Source organism: Lepisosteus platostomus, chromosome 7 (assembly GCF_059453375.1).
Source record: "Lepisosteus platostomus isolate fLepPlt1 chromosome 7, fLepPlt1.hap1, whole genome shotgun sequence".
In the NCBI taxonomy this organism is placed as follows: Eukaryota; Metazoa; Chordata; class Actinopteri; order Semionotiformes; family Lepisosteidae; genus Lepisosteus; species Lepisosteus platostomus.
This window is the reverse complement of record NC_142617.1, coordinates 5,862,169-5,881,035: the sequence shown is the minus strand read 5'-3', so window position 1 is coordinate 5,881,035 and position 18,867 is coordinate 5,862,169. Positions and strand designations below refer to the sequence as shown.

Genomic DNA, 18,867 nt, shown 5'->3' with positions numbered 1-18,867 from the left:
CCAGTCTGCTCACCAGCTGCTGGGCTGCCCTCGTGCCTCACGCGCCTTCCCTTCTCACTTTCAGGTCCGCGCGCCTGGCTCTCGCTCGCTCGCTCCGCGCGGCTCTTCCCTCTCGCGGTGTTTGGGCCGGGAATTGCGATCCAGCATGGCGGCCGTGGCGCTGGGGAGGTGCTGCAGAAGACTCCTGCGGACCGGAGGCCATGGCGGCGGCGGGACGGCGCCCTCGTCCAGCTATGCAGGCGGTCAGTACTCTGGCCCTTGCTAGCGGCCACGCAGCTCGCGTTGCTGAAACACGGGGGGTGGAAAGTATCCGTCGCTGTCGGGAGGAGGAAGGGAGAGATCGCAGGGGGAGTGTTAGGCGCCCAGGCAGCTCCAGAAGGCCAGGGAGCGACTTTTTCCTCCCTAAAGCGGTTTTCCAACAGACCAGATTAACGTTTCTTTGTAATAAAATGTGTAAAAACGCAGCGTGTATCCGGCAAAAACAATAATAAATGCGCCTTGTCTGTTCCTGCTTTAGATTGTCCTAGTCTGGGCGGCTTAATTGGAGATGTAACACCAAACACGGTTAGCTGTGCATTGAAAACGCTGTTCTACATCACCTCGTCATTTCATATGCAGTCGGGAAAAAAACATGATCCGATAGGGAGGACGTCTATCGGAAGCGTGGAAGCTGACCGATAACGATTCGCGTTGCCGGTGACGGTTTTTGAGGAAGGTGCGAGTCTCGCTGGTTGAAGGTTTTAAAGGGGATGGTCCTGTAAAGACCCGGGCCGTTGGCTCAGCGCTCCGTGCTGCGGGGGAAGAAACGCGATGTTTGTTTTCGTTCGGTTATGTTCAGTGTGACTGCTCTGCTGTACGTCGGAAATCTCCTTATTATCGCCTACCGTCGGAAAGGGAACAACGTTTTAATGCCTCGGCAAAATAGTTACAGTTTAGAACATGGAGACAACAATAAAGGCCGAAAATCGGACAGCGCCGGGTTCGATGTCGTTGTCACGTCTTTTATGATAAATTCAGCAGGGGACTACAGACACCATTGCCATGCTCATACTGAAGATGACTAATCTTTCAGTAAACTGCACAGGAACCCGTGTTTCTCAACACTTCACGCTGGTGCTGGACTCAGGAAGTTCGGTACGGTTTATAACTGAGGGTTTTCCGGTTACCTAAGAAAAGTCATAAAAAATGACATTATATTTCTGTGTATCTGTCTGCATACTTGCAATGAAAAAAAAAACAAAACAGTTTAATTTAAAATATCCCCTTGGTTATGGGTGTCCTTCTGGAGTGTCTTAAGAGGAGGTCTCAGGACCAAGGTGGGCTGTAAGCGTGAGACAGGACTGACACGTGTGGAAGACTTGTACACTACAGCGAAGGTAAAAGGCTCTGTCCTGGCGTGTGGGGTGTCGCGTTTGCAGTGGTTTGACGCGGTGAAGTGTGGCCTGGTGGCCTTCAGCTTTAAAGAAACTGTCCCGGGTTCGCTCGAACAGAAGATCTTGTCCTTCTCTGGATGAAATATTTGGAGAAGTATATGTATTGCATGTCAGTGAAGCCAAGTTCATTTGATAGACCTTCCTGTGGCATTAACGTGTTTAAGGCGAGATTTGGCAGCAGAAGTGCAGTCTTCCGCGCGCCGCAGGCCGACCCTGATCGCAAGAGCCGAGACGGCGCGTGTGATGTTAGCCGTGTCTGAAGATTGAGTGTGCGTCTGTTTATTATTGCGCAGGATGGGAAACGTGGGGAAGGCCGGGAGGTGGCTGAGTTTGCGGCAGGTACAGTACAGAGATTTGCCTCTTGGTATGAAGCCCCACGGGCAGCTGAAACTAGAGCATCCACAGAAAAGCCAGGGGATGGTTTTCACATGGTGCCAGCCCACCCAGAGCCTAGTTACCTTGCGCCTGGGGGTTCAGAACCTGGCTATACTGTGTGCCTCTGTTTCCCACAATCAGCTGCTCTCTTTCACTCAGCTTATACTGTACATCCTTCCCCACCATAGATTCATTTTGACCTTAGTGATACTTTATAATACTTCATAGGATCCTTTCTAATTTTGTACATGTATTGAAACGTCTCACGAGTGAAAACCAGTAGGAATCATGCAATAGATTCTTTGTTCATTTAACCACCTCTGGTTTTTCCTGTTTTGTGGCCTTTTAGGTTGTGAAAATGAGATTTTTACCTTACTGGAATGTGACATCTGCAGCAAAGCACTAACATTCCAGTTCAGGTGTCGGTGTTTAACTATGGTGAAATTAAACCCTTATGTGAGACAGTTCCTGTAAATAACTATGCCTACATTACACGCACGAAGAAAGCCTTTTGGTTTGGGGGAGTATCGTAATTATCAGTGCTTGATTTCCGTTTCTCATCCTGTGCTGGTGCGTGTCTGACCTGTGATAAAGTATTTTGAACTGAATTGAATAAACCGACCCAAAGGAGAAGATATTTCATTATCATCTAGGGGATAAAAAAAACACTTGTGTCAAATTTAAGGCTTAGGATCAAAGCAAAAGTGATTACTTGTTCAACTCAAGTTTCCCTTTTAAGAGCTCATCAGTTTTGTTGTTGTTGTTGTTTTTCTCCTTGAAGGTGTTAGGCACAAGTCCTCAGTGCAGTATTTAAGTCGCCCCGACCTCCCGAAGCTGGCCTACCAGAAAGTGAAAGGCAAGAGTCCAGGGGTGGTGTATCTGCCAGGGTTTGCCTCCACCATGAATGGACAGAAAGCAGTGGCCTTGGAAGACTTCTGCAAGTCGCTAGGCCATTCGTATTTGAGGTGATTCATTTTAGAACTCCAGAGTGGGGTCTTATGATCCTGGATTTGTTACTGGAGCAACAGCAGTTTTTGTTTGTTTTCCAGTTTAACAATAACACAGCCTGTTCAGATATGCGTATGAATGTCCTTCTCATGTACTGAAAGTTGCACCTCCCAGCTCCCTTCTCCCGGGCACCGGTGAAGGTAACCTTTGAAATAATGTATTGCAGTGCTTAAACTTTGCCCTCTGTTTCAAATAGGTAATGCATTGACAGTGCAGTGTTTGATGTAATGGTGTAATGATTGCTAAAAGAAAAACATCGCTTCTACAGGTGGCAAGCAAAAAAAGAAAATGAGGAACACCAAGAACAGAGAAAACTGAGGCTTCCACACAAGTCTGGCTCATGTTTTAATGAAGCAGTTAACACCCCGCCGTGTTTAGGGTCATGTGTAAACCATGGACCGGATTGGCTGTCTGTAATTATGGCAAGGGGTCAGGCCGTTTCAAACGAAGGCTGCAGTAAACCTGACGCACTGAAATGAGATATCTTAAGCTGGATGTTGTAATAAATATGGCTCCCGATCTGGAGAAGCTAACCCATTATAACAATGATAATTGATGATACCTCAGAAAAACAGCACCATTGCTCATAGCAGGGGAGCGCGATCGTTTAATAACATGTACCAGTGCCGATTCCGCAATGACGTAGGGTCAGAAGGCCAGCCTGTGATATGTACCCCCCCCTGGGGCTTTCTCTCAGGTTTGACTACACAGGTTGTGGGGAATCGGAAGGCGTGTTTGAAGAGGGCAGGATAGGCACCTGGAAGAAGGATGTGCTGGCGGTGCTGGATGAGCTCACGGAAGGCCCCCAGGTCAGTCTTGCCTCCGGTCAGTCTGTTCAGAGCAGCTCCCAGTCCTCCCGGGAGAGGAGACGGTAGGTGGTCTCCCGTCCCAGCCTGAGGAGCAGACGGTAAGATTTAGAAAAGTTTAAGTAGGTAGCTGCATCAGCGTGTGCGTAGGCTACAGAAGGAACAAGCAGAGAAAAGAGTTCAGGTTCCACAAGATAAAAAAGGCTCCACAGCCGAAACATTGCGTCTCTTTTCTTTTCACCATGGAATAAACCTTTGCTTGTTCCGTAATTATAATACAGTGTGTGATCTCCTGTCCCAGCCTGGAAAACATTAAGCCCATCTCTAGGTAATGTTCTATGTGTTGGACGTTGTATGTAAATGTCCTATGATGTGTTTGTATAGTAAATGTCTGTCTATGTTGTGTCAATTGCATATGCTGTTGCAGCGCTGTAATTCCTCGGCCATGCCAGTAGAGCTTGTTGAATTGAATTGAATGTTCAGAGGCGAGTGGGCGTGGAGCAGAGCCCAGCCACAATGGGCCCGTACTGAAGGAGCCGTCCCGGATTGAGCTAGCAGTCACCCCCAGACCTCTCCGGGGAGCGGGGGGCAGTGCTGGGAGTGTGATCGGGGCTCCCCCTCCCCCGCCTCTGTCAATTCAGTTCAATTCAAGGTGCTTTATTAGCATGACCGATGGGTACAGTCAGTGTTGCCAAAGCAAATAAAAATAATAAACAAAACAAAAAATAGAAGTAAAATAAAATCTACAGACATATTACAGACATTTACAACAAAGACATATTATAAAATATTGACATACTGTAGGCGGCTGGAGCATTATTGGGAGACGGACTCACTGTTCCTCAGGCTGTGACAGGAGATCACATACTGGGCTGCCAGATCAACGGAGTTCCCTCCTCCCTCTCCCAGTAGGATTGGGACCCGTTGTGACTCTGGCAGGTGTGGGAACCTGTCTCTCTCTGTCCTGCAGGTCTTGTGATTGGGGCTCTCCCCCCCCACTCTCTGTCTCTGTCCCTGTCCCTGTCCCTGTCCTACAGGTCTTGTGATTGGGGCTCTCCCCCCCCACTCTCTGTCTCTGTCTCTGTCCCTGTCCCTGTCCCTGTCCTACAGGTCTTGTGATTGGGGCTCCCCCCCCCCACTCTCTGTCCCTGTCCCTGTCCCTGTCCCTGTCCCTGTCCCTGTCCCTGTCCCTGTCCCTGTCCCTGTCCCTGTCCCTGTCCCTGTCCCTGTCCCTGTCCTACAGGTCTTGTGATTGGGGCCCTCCCCTCCCACTCTCTGTCTCTCTCTCTCCCTGTCCTGCAGGTCTTGGTGGGATCCAGCATGGGCGGCTGGCTGATGCTCCTGGCCGCCATCGCCCGGCCGGAGAAGACGGCCGCGCTCATGGGCATCGCGACCGCCGCCGATCACTTCGTCACGGCCTTCAAGGCCCTTCCTCTAGAGGCAAGCGAGAGCCCTTTTCCTTTGCGCTCCGGCTTTTCCTTAGCCCAGGGAGAGAGGAACCTCGCGGGGCCGGCCTCCGCCCAGCGCAGCGATGTCCCGCAGAGGAAGGCGCCGGCGCAGAGAGTCGGAGATCCCGAATGAACCCGGCCCGGCCCGCGCCGCTCGGCGGGGGAGCCCTGGCCCGACACGCCTCCTGCATGGCGCGTTGCGTCGCGCTCGGACCCGAGCTCCTGGGTCTGCTCCGCGTCGAGTCCCTCACGGCGCTTTTTTTTTTGTTTTTTTTTTTAGGCGAGGAAAGAGATCGAAGACAAGGGAGTGTGGAAGTTCCCCACCAAGCACAACGAGGAGGGGTTCTACAGCATCAGCCTGGACCTCATCCGGGAGGCGGAGCACCACTGCGTGCTGCAGAGCCCCATCCCCGTCACCTGCCCCGTGCGGCTCATCCACGGCATGCAGGACCCCGACGTGAGCTGGCACACCTCCCTGCAGGTGGCCGACCGCGTGCTCAGCACGGACGTGGACCTCATCCTGCGCAAGCACGGGCTGCACCGCATGTCGGAGAAGGAGGACATCAAGCTGCTGACCTACACCCTCGACGACCTCATCGACAAGCTCACCACGCTGGTGTGAGGTCGGGGGGGTCTGGTCTGATCCCCGAAATCTCCCGGCTCCCCCCAAAGGGCGCCGCGAGGGCAGTCCTTTTTTGATATGCAATCGAAGGAGAACACCAAAGTGAACAAACTAGCGGAAAAAAAACAGTGTACCTTCCTCTCCTCTAAGCCTTAATTTTGTTTTTTACTTGTGCTGTCTTTTTTACAGTCACCTTTATCGGACAATGTTTGCAACCACAGTAGTTTGCACCTGGAATGCTGCTCTTTTCGTTTAAATGACAGTCCTCATCCTTACATCCTGCTGGAACAGTTTTTCCCTACTGTTTTTCTTACAGAAATAACAGAACCTATACCTATATTCTATGCTTGTGCCTGTTTGTATGACTTCGTTTCAAAAGAATGTGCCGTAACGTCTGTGGGTGCATTTAAATAAACATGGTATGAAGCCAGTAACATTTTACTCTTCTGCTTTTGTCCTGCTCTGTGGTGTGAATCGATTCCTCAGAAAAAAAGGGCACTGGAATCTTTGCATTTAAGTTTTCATCTTGCACTACTTTGTGCTTCCATGGGTTTTTACTTTTGTATTTAGTTTAATCCTTATGTCTTAGCTTAGTTTTCAGTAGTTTTGTCTGGTAATAATTGCGCCCTTGTTCCTTTAGAAAGCAAGATTCTTGCTTTCCTCTTCAACATGCAGTGATGCAAGATGCAGTGCTTTCACACCAAATCTGAACCTTTCATAATCTTGGCTAGGCCACCAGAGGGCAGCAAACAGCACAAGACAGTTCGTCATTACAAATGTGGCGTCGACAAAATTTAAAGGAGTTCAGGGATTTTTCTAGTGCTGTCAGCTGGTTTTCTAAACTAGCTTTATACTCGATATGGTGACAGATGCTCTCAGTGGTCATTGCCTAATATGTCCTGTTCTTTAGCGAGTATTCATTTTCTCTTTTTTGTGTAGGTGGAAAACTTTTCTTTGGCAAGATGCATTTCTTCCTGTTTGTTTGCTTAAGTAAGTCCTGGAACATAAATTCCTGTGGAGGTAGCCTTTGCTCCATGGATGTTGAAGCGGCCTTTTAAAAAATCTTTCCTCTAGCCCACAGTTAAATGAAAGACCCTTTCATAGCATTTTCAGCTAGGAGTGAGGGAGCAGGCTTAGTACCGCTTAATGAATGTTAATTTAGTAAATACAACAGGAAAGCTCAGGTGCTGAGCTAATTAATAAAAACTGTATAATTGTACGTTTCATATTGTTCTCTATTTCCAGCATCAAAATAATTTTGCTGGAAAAGAAATTAAGTAATTTTTGTTTTAGCATAGACCTTTGTTTTCCAGACCTGGACACACTAATGCAATGTGTGAGAACTTTTTCATGGTTACAATGGTTATGAACGGATTTTTACACTGCTTTTTCTTACTACTGTAGGTTTCTGGAGCCATTAAAAAACATTTTCTGTAATGTGTAAATATATCAGTCTTGCTTTTTTTTCCCCAGTAAGCTGGCACAAAAGCAAATGCACACACTGATGGTTTGTTCTGCAAAGCTCAGCAAAGTTAGAAAACGTTTTTTTTTGCTGGTGAAAGCCCTCTCTGTTTCACATGTTGCATCCTGCAGTAAACCTTAGTCTACTACGATTCGCGAGTAGATGGTGTCGTTTAGGTAAGTGAATGGTTTCCAGAGAATCCTTACCAGTCAGGCAGAAACACAAGAGAGTGAGACCTCTTCAGCCGAAGGTAACCTGAAAATGATTTGTTTTGAGACGTTTTGTCTCTTGATTTACGCGTTGTACTTTGTGATGTGTTCTGGTGTACAAATACAATGATGGAAAATCCAGCATAACCTTTTTAAACAGGAGTTTAAATATGGAGTTTTGATCGGAAGCAGGGAAGACAAAATGAGCAGCATGACTGAATCTGGCTTTGGAACTGGGACTGTTGGCAGACAGCGTCTCTATTCATTTATTTTAACTTTTAGAGTTTTTAGCTTTGTATAAAACATGTCTTTTTCATTAATGAGGTTTTAAAGCGTAAAATCGGTATGTTCACTTCTATAACTAACATGTTCTGAAGCGAAGATAGTGTTGAGGTATTCTGCTGTATTGCAATCCCTGTGTTATTTAGGAAGCACACAGTAAATGACAAGCTTTTAAAGATGGCTTGTTAAAATCTGCTCCATTAACCACTGTGCGAGTTCTCTTAAAACTTAAAGCAATTCTTTTTTTCTGCATGTTTGATAGACAAAAGGCTGTAATCTTAAAATCTTTCCATAACCATAATGGACCTTGTCTGGAGTATTGGTAGGGCAAAGTACCGAAAAGGTAAAATCTGTTTTTCAGTCTTGAGTGTTGCTTATAAATACACCCCTCCTCCATTTAGGTGTGTTTAATGGAGCGCGGTCTGTTTTAGAACAGTGACTTCAAAGCCCGGGCAGCGGTTTTAATGGCAGTGAATGACCTTTCAGAGTGATGTGTTGGAAATGAACTGTAATCACTCAAGGGGCTGGAACTTCCAACACAGAGCTGTACGCTGACGTCTCGCTGTCCAAAGGGCAGGAGACATGAGATATGGGACAGTTTAAAAAAACTAACAAAGTGCCGAAACTGGCCAGACTCGGAGCACACCTTTACTGTGTTCCATCTGCGCCATACAACATCTTTAGAGCCAGATTTATTAAGAAGAATTTTTTTACTAATAGAACAAGCACTTTCTTCCCTCTCAGGGCCATGTCTGTAATGAGGAGTCAGGTTTTGCTGGCAGCAGTCCTTCTGAGTGGTAAGACCTTTCTTCTTTCATGACTCGAAGTTTTGTATTATGAAAGTTTGGGAATTCTGTGCAAGAGAGCTATGTTCCAGCAATGTATCAAAATCTAATGTTAAATGGTATGTCTGTATTTAAATTTCAGGATTCTGTTGTGTAAATGAAACTATCTCGCTATGACAGTTCTATAAATCATTTTAATACAACATGTTCTGGAACACATTTAAAATAAATGAACTTCACCTTGACGACTTTACCAAATTAATCAATTCACCTGTATGTATTGCAACAAAAGACCAGCTTCAATGGTGGAAGCATGTTTAAATATTTCTCCATTTTCCGATTGCCAAGAATGTTCTCAATAAAAGCAAACATGTTTTCAGTGCATTCAATTGCTGGTTTTTTTTTGTCTTTTGGAAAAACAGGCGTCTCAGGTGCTCCATTCATGAAAGAGGAAGATGCTAATCAATTCATCCGGCTCAAAAGACAAGCACAGTATTCACACGATGGGTACTGGGACCCCAATCACTCACAGAATCAATGGGGATACACAGTCAGGGAACAGGTACAGCACAATAGAAAACACTTCCTCTAACTAGCTGTTTAATTGTTATCCGCATATACAAGGTGCAATCAGGCAAAAGAAAAGAGCCTTTCAGAAACTTATGCAGCAATATGCTAGATATTTTCTCATATTGGAATGAACATGCTGCTTTGGCTCTGTGTGTTATTTAAAGAATGATTGATACAGTATGTGCTGCAGTTCCCACACACTTCAGATTAAATCCTGTCCTGCAGGCAGGTGCGATGCAGGTATTGCCAAAGATCTCAAACTCTCAGAATACTGCACCCCAGCCTACCTCCGAGCTATCTCAGAGCCCCACTCCAGCCTTCAGAGACTGTTCTGCTCTGCCCTTTCCTCCCATCTGAACTGACTGTGGCTGTCGCATGTTCCCCATGCTGACATGAAGACTAATTTGTCACTTCTGAGACATACAGGAGAAACGGAAATTATTTTGCACCTGTTCTTAGCTCTCTTGATTGTCAAAAACATTAAGAAACTGAAATAAAGTCAGCTGTGTTTTGTTTGTATGTTTAAAATGCGCCCACAGTCTAAAGCCGTACTGGTAGGCTTATTGGCTTCTGGGAAACTTGGCGCTGGTGTGAGTGTGTGTCTGCCCTGCGATGGACTGGTATCCTGTCCAGTCCAGGTTTATCCTACCTTGTGCCTGTTACTTTCCGGGATAGTCTCCAGCTTCCCCACGATCCTGTACTTGATAAAGACAAATGTATACAGTTCTGGGACATAGACATGGGTGGCATTATTGATAATGAATTAACCTTCAGGATGATGATCATTCTCCAACCCTAACCTAAAAATACTTGTCTTCTGGCATTTGAAAATGTCGCCTATATGTTTGTTTTGCATTGCAGGTGAATGAATACTGGACAACGCTGCGGACTAATGCTCAATATTACATGGACATGGGCTCGCTGATGTTCGATCCGTCTGTTGCCATGTAAGTCCATGAGCACTGGGTTCTCCTTCCAGACTCAGTCTAGGGGGGGTTTGGTGATCAGCGCCACGGCCTCAGAGCTCCAGGGTTCTGGGCTCTGGTTTCCCTCCCAGCTCTCACAGACATGCTGGCGAATAAATTTCCCCATTTCCATTTCCCATTTGCCCATTTCCATGAGAGCAGCAGGCCCCTTCCTCATTAATCCACCTGGTCTGGAGGAGCTCTGGCCCCCAGTATTGCTGGGATACGATGCAGGTGAAGACGAAGAGTACAGACACAATCCGTTTTAATAAAGGATACCTGGACATTTCAGACCTGTCTTTTGTTACCGTGTTGGATACAAATCAAAACAAGTCCTTCATCAGGGTTAAGTATAAGATGTTGGCTAGGAGCACAGGGACACACTTGTCTTTGCTGTATGTTTCTAATGTCATCCTAGGATGTCCAACAAGCTTATTTCCCATAACCCCAGAGGAAGTTTAGAGTGAGGCTTTCTATTCACAGGAAACTCCTGACAGCACCCTGACAGCTTTTTTCCCTATTTTGCTTTCCAAAATGAAGTGTGTGTGCGGCCACTGCTGAGAACCAATGTGACTGGGTTTCTACCAGTCATGCAGCCCACCAGTGGGTTTTGGTGGTAAGAAACACCAGGTTGCTGTAAATGGCACCCGTGGAGCAGTAGGGTGTGCTCTCCTTTGGTCCAAAATATGGATGAGATATTACATGGAGGTGCTGATTACTTGGCCGTGTTAAGTACGGGGTTAACCCCTGAGTCTTATCAGAATTGACACTCGGGCTTGCCCAATGCGGTCTTTCTAAATTTTCCCCTTAAATCAGCTGATGAAGTGATGTATCACCTCTACACTTGACGTGCTGTGTAGTGTGGCCGCACCTCAGTGGTAGAGGAAGTGGTTCCCCTCCTATATGTGAAGCATTCTGGGATCTTGTGGGATAAAAGGCCCTTTACAAATATGGGCAATTGTATAATTATGAGCTCAAAACCCTAATGCTTAAGTGGGTTCAAGGGTTCAGAGTCAATGTGCCCACTGTCTTGGGAACTCTTCCATGTTTATGTGGGGATGCAAGGCAGGAAGGACGTGTCTAAAGAATGAGATTATATTGCATTGTATTCTAAACACCCTGACGGGCCATGTGTTTCATCCCATCAGTGAAAATAACAAGGCGTATATGGACATGCTGAGGAGCGCTGGGGTCCACCTCCAGGGCCAGACAGGAAGGCGCTGAACAGGCCCTGCTCACCCGCACAGTGGACACGAGAAGGAACCTGAAGTCGCACAGCACAGCACAGCCAGCCTGCTGGGTGGCAGGAGGCCAGACAGCATGCCCAGTGTCCTCCTGCACAGCCTCACCGCACTCTTGGGCTGGAATCCAGACACAGATCATTGGTGCTACGCTTGCAAATCAAGGACACGCATAGAAATAATAATATAATGTCTTGTAAGTGCTTGAAGCGGTTTTATTCTGTAGCTCTGCGGACATACAAAATTAAATCTGCATCAGAAAATGGCAGACTCTGCAATCCTCTTTTTCCGAATACCGATGAGTTTCGAACAGCATTTTCCGATCTTCAGAAAGTTCATGGCTTCTCATGTTATCAGTATCCCTCTTTGAGGCACTGAAAGAATATTAATGAGGAAGTACCATGATTTCTGCTGCATCGCGTTGCTTCAGATTGGAGCAGTGAGAGGAGCACTGAGTCAAGTCATTTAACTCACATCTTTTACATTATTCTGAAAAGGTCACTTGTTGGCCTATAACATCGGCGGTGATTGTGAAAGAGCACATGCACAGTCCCTGAGGGCCACAGGTCTGCTCTGGCTCCACTCTTAAGGCACAATTGAGCAGACTGTTTGCTTAATTAGGCCTGTTTACCACTTTCCAGAGGTTCTCGTGTACTGAGGGTTTAAACAGACCTAAAAAACCCACAACATTCTGGCCCTCGGGGACTGGAATTGCGCACTGATGTCCTGAACCGTTTCAGAAGTGTGCCCAACCTCAGCTGAATTCTATAGACTCTTCTTCAGGATCTCACAGCCCCTAAAGCAAACTGCTGGGCCACTCTCCTCAGATCCCGGGTTCCTCATTCCCACTCCGACACTGGCGTGTCCGAGCTGAGCCTCTTCAATACTCACAGAGCTGATCCGGCAATCGATGAAACCGTGCATTCCACACAGTCTTAAGAAACTGCCCTTGCTCCCGTCCTCGGAGAGCAGGGGGTTGAGACAAACCTGTCACAGAAGCACAGGGCACAAGACTAAGCTGCGCCCTGGAGGGAAACCAGCCCATGGCAGCTGCACGTAGCAGAGGGTTTTCAGAGACACTGATTCATCAACAGCTGCCGCCAATGCATTAGCCAGCATGGTGGGGGTGTCTGGGAACATAACCCACAGGGGACACAGGGAGAACATGGGACCTCCACACAGAAGGGCAGCCCAGTCCAGGCTGCTAACAGTGCCAACATCCCGTCACCCACTGGCTCGCACATTTACATTTAGATGTGCCGAAAGAGCTTGGGTACAAATAGGAACATTCCACACCTGAAGCATGACAACAGCTATCATAATGTACCCCCCGCTGGGCAGGGCTTAAATCCCCGCAAACGACAGGTCAAAGAAGCGGTTGCCGACATTTACTCTACTTGCATCACACCCAAAGAACAAAAACCTTGTTTCTCTCTCTCTCTTCCCCAGAGTGTCCGTGTTATCGCATCTTTCGAAACTGGTCAATTCGAAATTCTAAGGATAGCTGTTGTTTCGCATTTTATGCGTTTTAATTTGCACACGGTCAGCCCCCTCTCCTCCCCCTGTTCCAGTCAGAAAGCCCAGCGGAGACCCGACCAGCTGGGACTAGTGTCGCGGGACCCTCCCCCCCCCCCGCCCGCGCCCGCAAGCCTGGAGCTCGCAGTGACGTCAGCTTAGCCCCGCCCACGGCACTCCCTGTTTATAGCCATGCCGCTGTCCAGCGTTTCAGCAACTCAAAGGACAAAACTCTTCGGACAGAGGAAGCCGCGGGTGTGGAAAGGAGATCATTGTATGAGCCCTCACATCCGCCGTTCTGCAGTGAGTACGAACATGCACTGTTAACATAAATAAGATGTTTTATTACAGACCACGTTTATTTCAATGATAGGATGCAACTTCAAGATGCTCCGAAAAAATCTTGATCTACTTCGGACTTGGCTTCGGACGCGACTGTAGTTTTATAATTATTGTTATTAACGTCGCTTAATATAAAGCAAATGATGTCTTCCCTCAGTCGGCCGGCCCGGGGTCCTCAGACATCCTGAGCTTCACTTTTAAATGCGCCACAGTATTGGCACAGCGTTTCTGTCAGCAGTAAAATGCCCGTAGGAGACTGCTGCCTTGATACAGCATCGTCACTGCAGCGCAGATGACGAGGGACGAATCTTAGAGATTCCTCTTTTGATTTGTAAGAATCGTAACTTGAACTCTACATTTTTTCAAGGTAACGTGTAATTCGGTCTTGGGAAAGTGGCACACTGCTTCACTGTCTCTCACAGCACCGGAGCACTTAACATCTATTTCATTTTATAATGCAGAGCAACAGCCCTGTGCGAGTTGTCGGTTACGTTTCACTCGCGCAGTATCGGAAAATACAGAAACTATTCCCAGGGGGAATCTAAACAGAGGAAGAGCGCTCCTCCTCTATCACTTGTAGTACTGCCCGATTATCGGTTATAATTCCATATAGTGAAAAATATGTCGGAATACATTTTTCAGAGCATCTCTAAATTATGAAGTAAAGAAGAATCATTTCCAAACTAGGTATTTTTACATATTTCTGCCCGGTTTCATTCGTTCGGGTTAAATTGACAGGACCACACCCAGAGGAGAACAGACTCGGGCCGGCTCTGGAGATGAGTGCAAAACAAAAATTTCCCTAGCAGAAAATTGCCTGAGCTCTTCCGCCAGGTCGGGTTGATTCACACCTGACAAGGAAGCAGCAGAGTGTGCAAAATTATTTTTATGCTTTCCTTATTTCGTGCACTCATATTTTCAAACAGAGCACAATCTGCTGCACTGTGCTAGCATTGGTCCTTCTTGGAGACAAACGAATACATGCAAACCAGAATTGGAATAGTTCTAAAAAAAACTTCACAAAAGACACGGCTGTCACAAATTATTAGAGTAATTAAGTCTCTCAATGAGAGTGATTTAGAAACTTTGTCCAAACAAACCTCGTGAACGAAGAAGCATACTATAGAAATTGGATGCCATCAAAGACATGCTGGTGGGTTAATTGGCTTCAGTGCAAGTTCCCCCTGGTGTGTGTGTGTGTGTGTGTGTGTGTGTGTGTGTGTGTGTGTGTGTGTGTGTGTGTGTGTGTGTGTGTGTGTGTGTGTGTGTGTGTGTGTGTGTGTGTGTGTCCTGTGACGGACTGGCATCCAGTCCAGGGTGTGTCCTGCCTTGCACCTGTTGCTTGCTGGGATAGGCTCCAGCTCCCCCCGCGACCCTGATCAGGAAGCAGTGAGGAGATGGATAGATGGATGACAAGGGTGCTGTTAACACAGATAAATCACTGCGCGCTGCAGTCATGGCCAATCGAGGACCGAGCTACGGCCTGAGCCGCGAGGTGCAGGAGAAGATCGAGCAGAAGTACGACCCTGAGCTGGAGGCCAGGCTGGTGGACTGGATCATAGCGCAGTGCGGCGGGAACGTGGAGCGGCCCCAGCCCGGAAAATCCAGCTTCCAGATCTGGTTAATGGACGGGACAGTGAGTACGGGGGTGGGGGAGGGTGTTTAACTGCATGGTCGCTGGGCGCTGCACATTGGCTGGGGGATAGTGAAAGTCATGGGGGTGACAGGGGTTCAGTCCTTGATAGTATGACAGCAGATCTTTCAAGACAAGCCATCAGACACCAAGTGAGCTTCATCTGGACTGAAAACAAGAATGTGCAGTTGCTTCCTACATTATTTTGCTTTGCATGCTAATTCATGATTATTCCCTTTTTGTTCCAAAGAACATTTGTCTGCTAGGTGAACCCTTTTGGTCATTATACATAAACCCACATTGACCAGTGTTAACTGCCTAATCTGTTTGAATACAAGTCTGTCAATGGTCACATATACCAGTTCCTTAAAGCCCCCAGGAGATTATGAGAGAGAAATGAATAGCTGACTTGTGAGATTCAGTGCTTCCTGTTTGGATAAAAAAAAGTAAGATGGAAACTCAGAGAGCTTTGTTATTAACATAACTCATTAATAACAAAACTCATTCTGAACTCCTTCTACCAGTGTTGAGATGAACACATGTATGAACACCTTTACAGGGGGATTCTGATGGAGAGGTGTTCAGTTGTAATCCCACAGATGGAAGCTGCAAAGTGTAAATCTAAGATGATACAGAGCAGGCACAGGCAGAGTCGATTAAATCACTTGCAGCAATTTCACAGAATTAGAATGTTTTCGGATTTAGAAGATGAACTGCACTGAAGAAGAGGCGTCTAACCCTGGTCCTGAACAGACCCCAATTCTGCAGGTATTGGAAGACAACATGAAATTATTAAAGACCTGTAACAATTTAAATGTGGCCATTAAAAAAGTGAATTAAGACATTTAGAGATCATTTGGAACAAAAATCACATTACCTTTCAGCCCTCAAGGAATGGGGCTCCTGAAATTGAACAAATTACTATCTTAATACATATTAAATAGTGTAATAAGTACAGTAATCTCTTGTTAAATGAGCATTAAATTTCCATTACTTCCCATTAATTCCATAATCTCTGATTGGTCCTTGACCTTAATACACAGCACACCGAACCCCAGTATGAAAACATTAAGATTCCTGGTTAATTATTCAAGCCACGTACTTAATGTCACGAGCCAGTGCATAAACAATAGGTAGGAGAATAATAACATTCCTGCTCATTTACGGTAGAGTAGTTAAACTGTTACTGTTGTTAGCAAATGTGTAAACATTAGGTACTATCCTGTAATATATGCACTTAATGCCCACAAGCCATTATCATTAAAAATTTAAAATGTGATAAAAATAGAAAGTAAATTCCTCACCTGGTTAGCATCTCGGCAATGCTTTGTGAGAGCCCATCTTGGAAGAGTGAAAGTATACAAAATGGAAAAAAAAAACAGGAATGACTACATCTCTTATAAAGAAAAAGTCATAAAAGTGGTAGCTCGTACAGCAAGGGATTTCTGTATTTCCTAATAACATCCCAATAACAATAACTGGCTTGGGGCTCGTTGTGAAGATACCTGCACTACAGGAAGATGCTTCCACTTCTGCACAGGACGCTGTTGTGCTTGGCAGTGTGTTGGATTAGTCCGTGCCGGAAAGCCCTTTGGAGGGTGACACTGGGGAACACGGGGCTGAGAGAGCTGATGCCTTACTGGCTGTGGCAGCTGGGCCAGAAGAGCCCCTGGGCCAGATGGGAGGGTGTTCGACAACGGTCTCTGGACAGCACAGCAGGACCTTTTCTATTCTGCTCTGTGAGCTTTTTTTTTATTTATTTTTTCTGTCCTCGCTCCCCAGGTGCTGTGCAGGCTGATAAACAGCCTCTACCCACGAGGCAAGGAGCCCATCAAGAAGATCCCGGAGACGCAGATGGCCTTCAAGCAGATGGAGAAGATCTCCCAGTTCCTGAAAGCTGCGGAGGCCTATGGTGTGATCACCACAGACATCTTCCAGACCGTGGACCTCTGGGAAGGTAGGATTCCTTCATTACACAGGGTGGTCCACTCAGAAACACAAGAACAGATAAAGAGCAGTGCTTATTTATTTCTGACCTGTGCTTGATACAAAATATAGCTTTAGGCGTATACCGTGAAATCATTGAAAATATTATTCTGTTCCATATAAAGTAAGATAAAATAGTGTATTTAATTCTATGACCTACTGTAGCAATCATAATGAAGACCATGAGGAATATGTTCCCCTACACTATCAGCAAAATGCAATAACAGAAACTCAGACATTGTGTTGGTTTCAGTGTCCTCTCTGTCTACCTCCCTCAGGCAAAGACATGGCTGCAGTACAGAGGACACTCATGGCTCTGGGCAGTGTGGCAGTAACTAAGGATGATGGGTATTATCGCGGCGATCACACCTGGTTTCACAGGTACTGCGTTATCAGATCTCATGGCACCACTGCAACACGAGCAATCCCACCTGTCCATTTCGTCCAGCTGGGTCTTTCAGAGTTAGGTGGCTTCCCGGATCTAAAACGCCACCACAGTTATAGCCCAGTTCACAGCTATTAACCACAGCTTCCATTATTCCAAAAATTAGAAAGAGCACTGGGCCTAGTACTGACCCCTGTGGTACCCCAATTACATTGCCCCAGTTTGAGCTTTGACCTCCTTATCTCTACTCTCTGATTCCTCTGAGTCAGTTCTCGAGACGTAGTGGTTGTTTTTGTCGGGGTGGCCAGCCGACACAAATGAAACCTGTGTTTGCATGCCACTTCAACCGTGGGGAAACGATGAACTCTAGCTTGGCTGCCTTGTGCTGCAGTGACCCACTTCAAAACTACCCCCACTCCGCTGCATGATAGCCGGTGGCGTCGGGGCAGTGCTGAGCCCTGTTCTGCGCTTATCGAGCTTTTATAGCATTATAGGAGCAACCTCAGTGAGCCACGTGCCCCGCACAAGCGAGACGCTGACTCACAGCCCCCCCCCTGCTTCCCCACAGGAAGGCCCAGGGGAACCGCAGGGAGTTCTCCGAGGAGCAGCTGCGCCAGGGCCAGAGCCTGATTGGCTTGCAGATGGGCAGCAACCGCGGGGCGTCGCAGTCGGGCATGACGGGATACGGGATGCCGCGCCAAATCATGTGACCTGCCAGGCGTCGGTGTGGGGAGCTCGGAGCTCGGAGAGGCGGGGCGCGGGTCTGTGGCGGCAGAAATAAAAGCCGTGGAGCAGACCATCGGACATGACTGCTGACGTGACTTTAAACCGACAAGCTTCGGGAGTGCATTTTACCCGGACCTGAGAAAGTATTCAATATTGTGCTGTGAACAAAAGGAAGTGTGCTATAAAAAACAATGTGCCACAAGATGAGTGTAGAACTCCTTATTTTAATTTATTTTCAGTGTTCTCTGTGTAGCTTCACGGTCTGTTTGTTCGGCGTTGGGATCTTCAACAATAAACAACCTTCCTGTGCTTTCAGAATATTGCCCTGGCAGAGGAATAGGGTCTCAAATAAATGTTGGATTCATTCTACGTCTGACACAAAGTCTGTTTTTACGTTGTTGAAAATATCCTCGGTTTCAGAATAAAAGAGTATTTGTTCTTTGAGAAAAAATGTTTAAACCTGTTATTTACCTTTCCAGAGATAAGTGCCACATGCAAGATACTTTTAAGATATAAGCCTACAGACAGATTAATTAACTTTTTAACGTTGTCCTGGAACTATCAGTATTCCTTTTATTTTTACTTGTTTTTCTACTTGCAATACGATGAATGTAGGTACTTAAATATATAGGATAATAGTCACCTTCAATGTATATACATATTGAATATATAATATGTACATGTGATATATATATAATCAAATTGAGAAAGTTCGTAAGATTTCAGTTCAATCCTAAGAGGAAAACTTTTATATTTCAGGACAATATACTCACCCCTTAAGATTGCACCCTTACAATCCATGTTTTTTTCCTGGTTTTTCCTATAAGGAATTACCAGTCAGTTTATGGAGTGGGCAGCATGCCAACTGGAAGAAGAAGGAGCTTTAAATTTGTGACCATGAACACTAGGAGCAGTTGTAGAATTCAGTGTACACAGATCATTGAGTTAAAATGCACAGGAAAACATCGGCTGTGGAGCCTTCTTTCTTCTCTTTTCAGCATGGAATAAACCTGTCACTTGTTCCTTTGCAATCTTATTTCTGTCTCACAACACCAGCAAGCCACAATACTCACA

The 18,867-nt window shown here is 46.4% G+C and overlaps 3 protein-coding genes across 6 annotated transcripts; all 3 read left to right on the top strand.

Annotated features, from left to right (window-relative positions):
- Positions 1-84: 84 nt before the first annotated feature.
- abhd10b (abhydrolase domain containing 10, depalmitoylase b) lies at positions 85-6,133 on the top strand. 2 transcript variants are annotated; one of them, XM_088638861.1, is made up of 6 exons: positions 98-242; positions 1,727-1,772; positions 2,590-2,773; positions 3,514-3,625; positions 4,925-5,062; positions 5,351-6,133. In XM_088638861.1, exons 1-6 carry the CDS (start codon positions 201-203, stop codon positions 5,690-5,692), a joined length of 864 nt encoding a protein of 287 aa, XP_088494987.1. In that variant the 5' UTR covers positions 98-200; the 3' UTR covers positions 5,693-6,133. The 2 variants fall into 2 exon arrangements, with proteins under 2 accessions (XP_088494986.1, XP_088494987.1); XM_088638860.1 differs by lacking the exon at positions 1,727-1,772 and having other exon boundaries at positions 85-242.
- A 141-nt stretch (positions 6,134-6,274) lies between these two features.
- On the top strand, positions 6,275-11,469 carry LOC148658000 (uncharacterized protein C3orf85-like). 2 transcript variants are annotated; one of them, XM_088638869.1, is made up of 5 exons: positions 6,275-7,404; positions 8,390-8,442; positions 8,853-8,992; positions 9,862-9,947; positions 11,114-11,469. In XM_088638869.1, exons 2-5 carry the CDS (start codon positions 8,394-8,396, stop codon positions 11,187-11,189), a joined length of 351 nt encoding a protein of 116 aa, XP_088494995.1. In that variant the 5' UTR covers positions 6,275-7,404; positions 8,390-8,393; the 3' UTR covers positions 11,190-11,469. The 2 variants fall into 2 exon arrangements, with proteins under 2 accessions (XP_088494995.1, XP_088494994.1); XM_088638868.1 differs by lacking the exon at positions 6,275-7,404 and having other exon boundaries at positions 7,451-8,442.
- A 1,402-nt stretch (positions 11,470-12,871) lies between these two features.
- tagln3b (transgelin 3b) lies at positions 12,872-18,162 on the top strand. 2 transcript variants are annotated; one of them, XM_088638820.1, is made up of 5 exons: positions 12,872-13,024; positions 14,497-14,699; positions 16,479-16,653; positions 16,961-17,063; positions 17,636-18,162. In XM_088638820.1, the coding sequence occupies exons 2-5, from the start codon at positions 14,520-14,522 to the stop codon at positions 17,775-17,777; spliced, it is 600 nt and encodes a 199-aa protein (XP_088494946.1). In that variant the 5' UTR covers positions 12,872-13,024; positions 14,497-14,519; the 3' UTR covers positions 17,778-18,162. The 2 variants fall into 2 exon arrangements, with proteins under 2 accessions (XP_088494946.1, XP_088494945.1); XM_088638819.1 differs by having other exon boundaries at positions 12,911-13,024; positions 14,518-14,699.
- Positions 18,163-18,867: the final 705 nt, after the last annotated feature.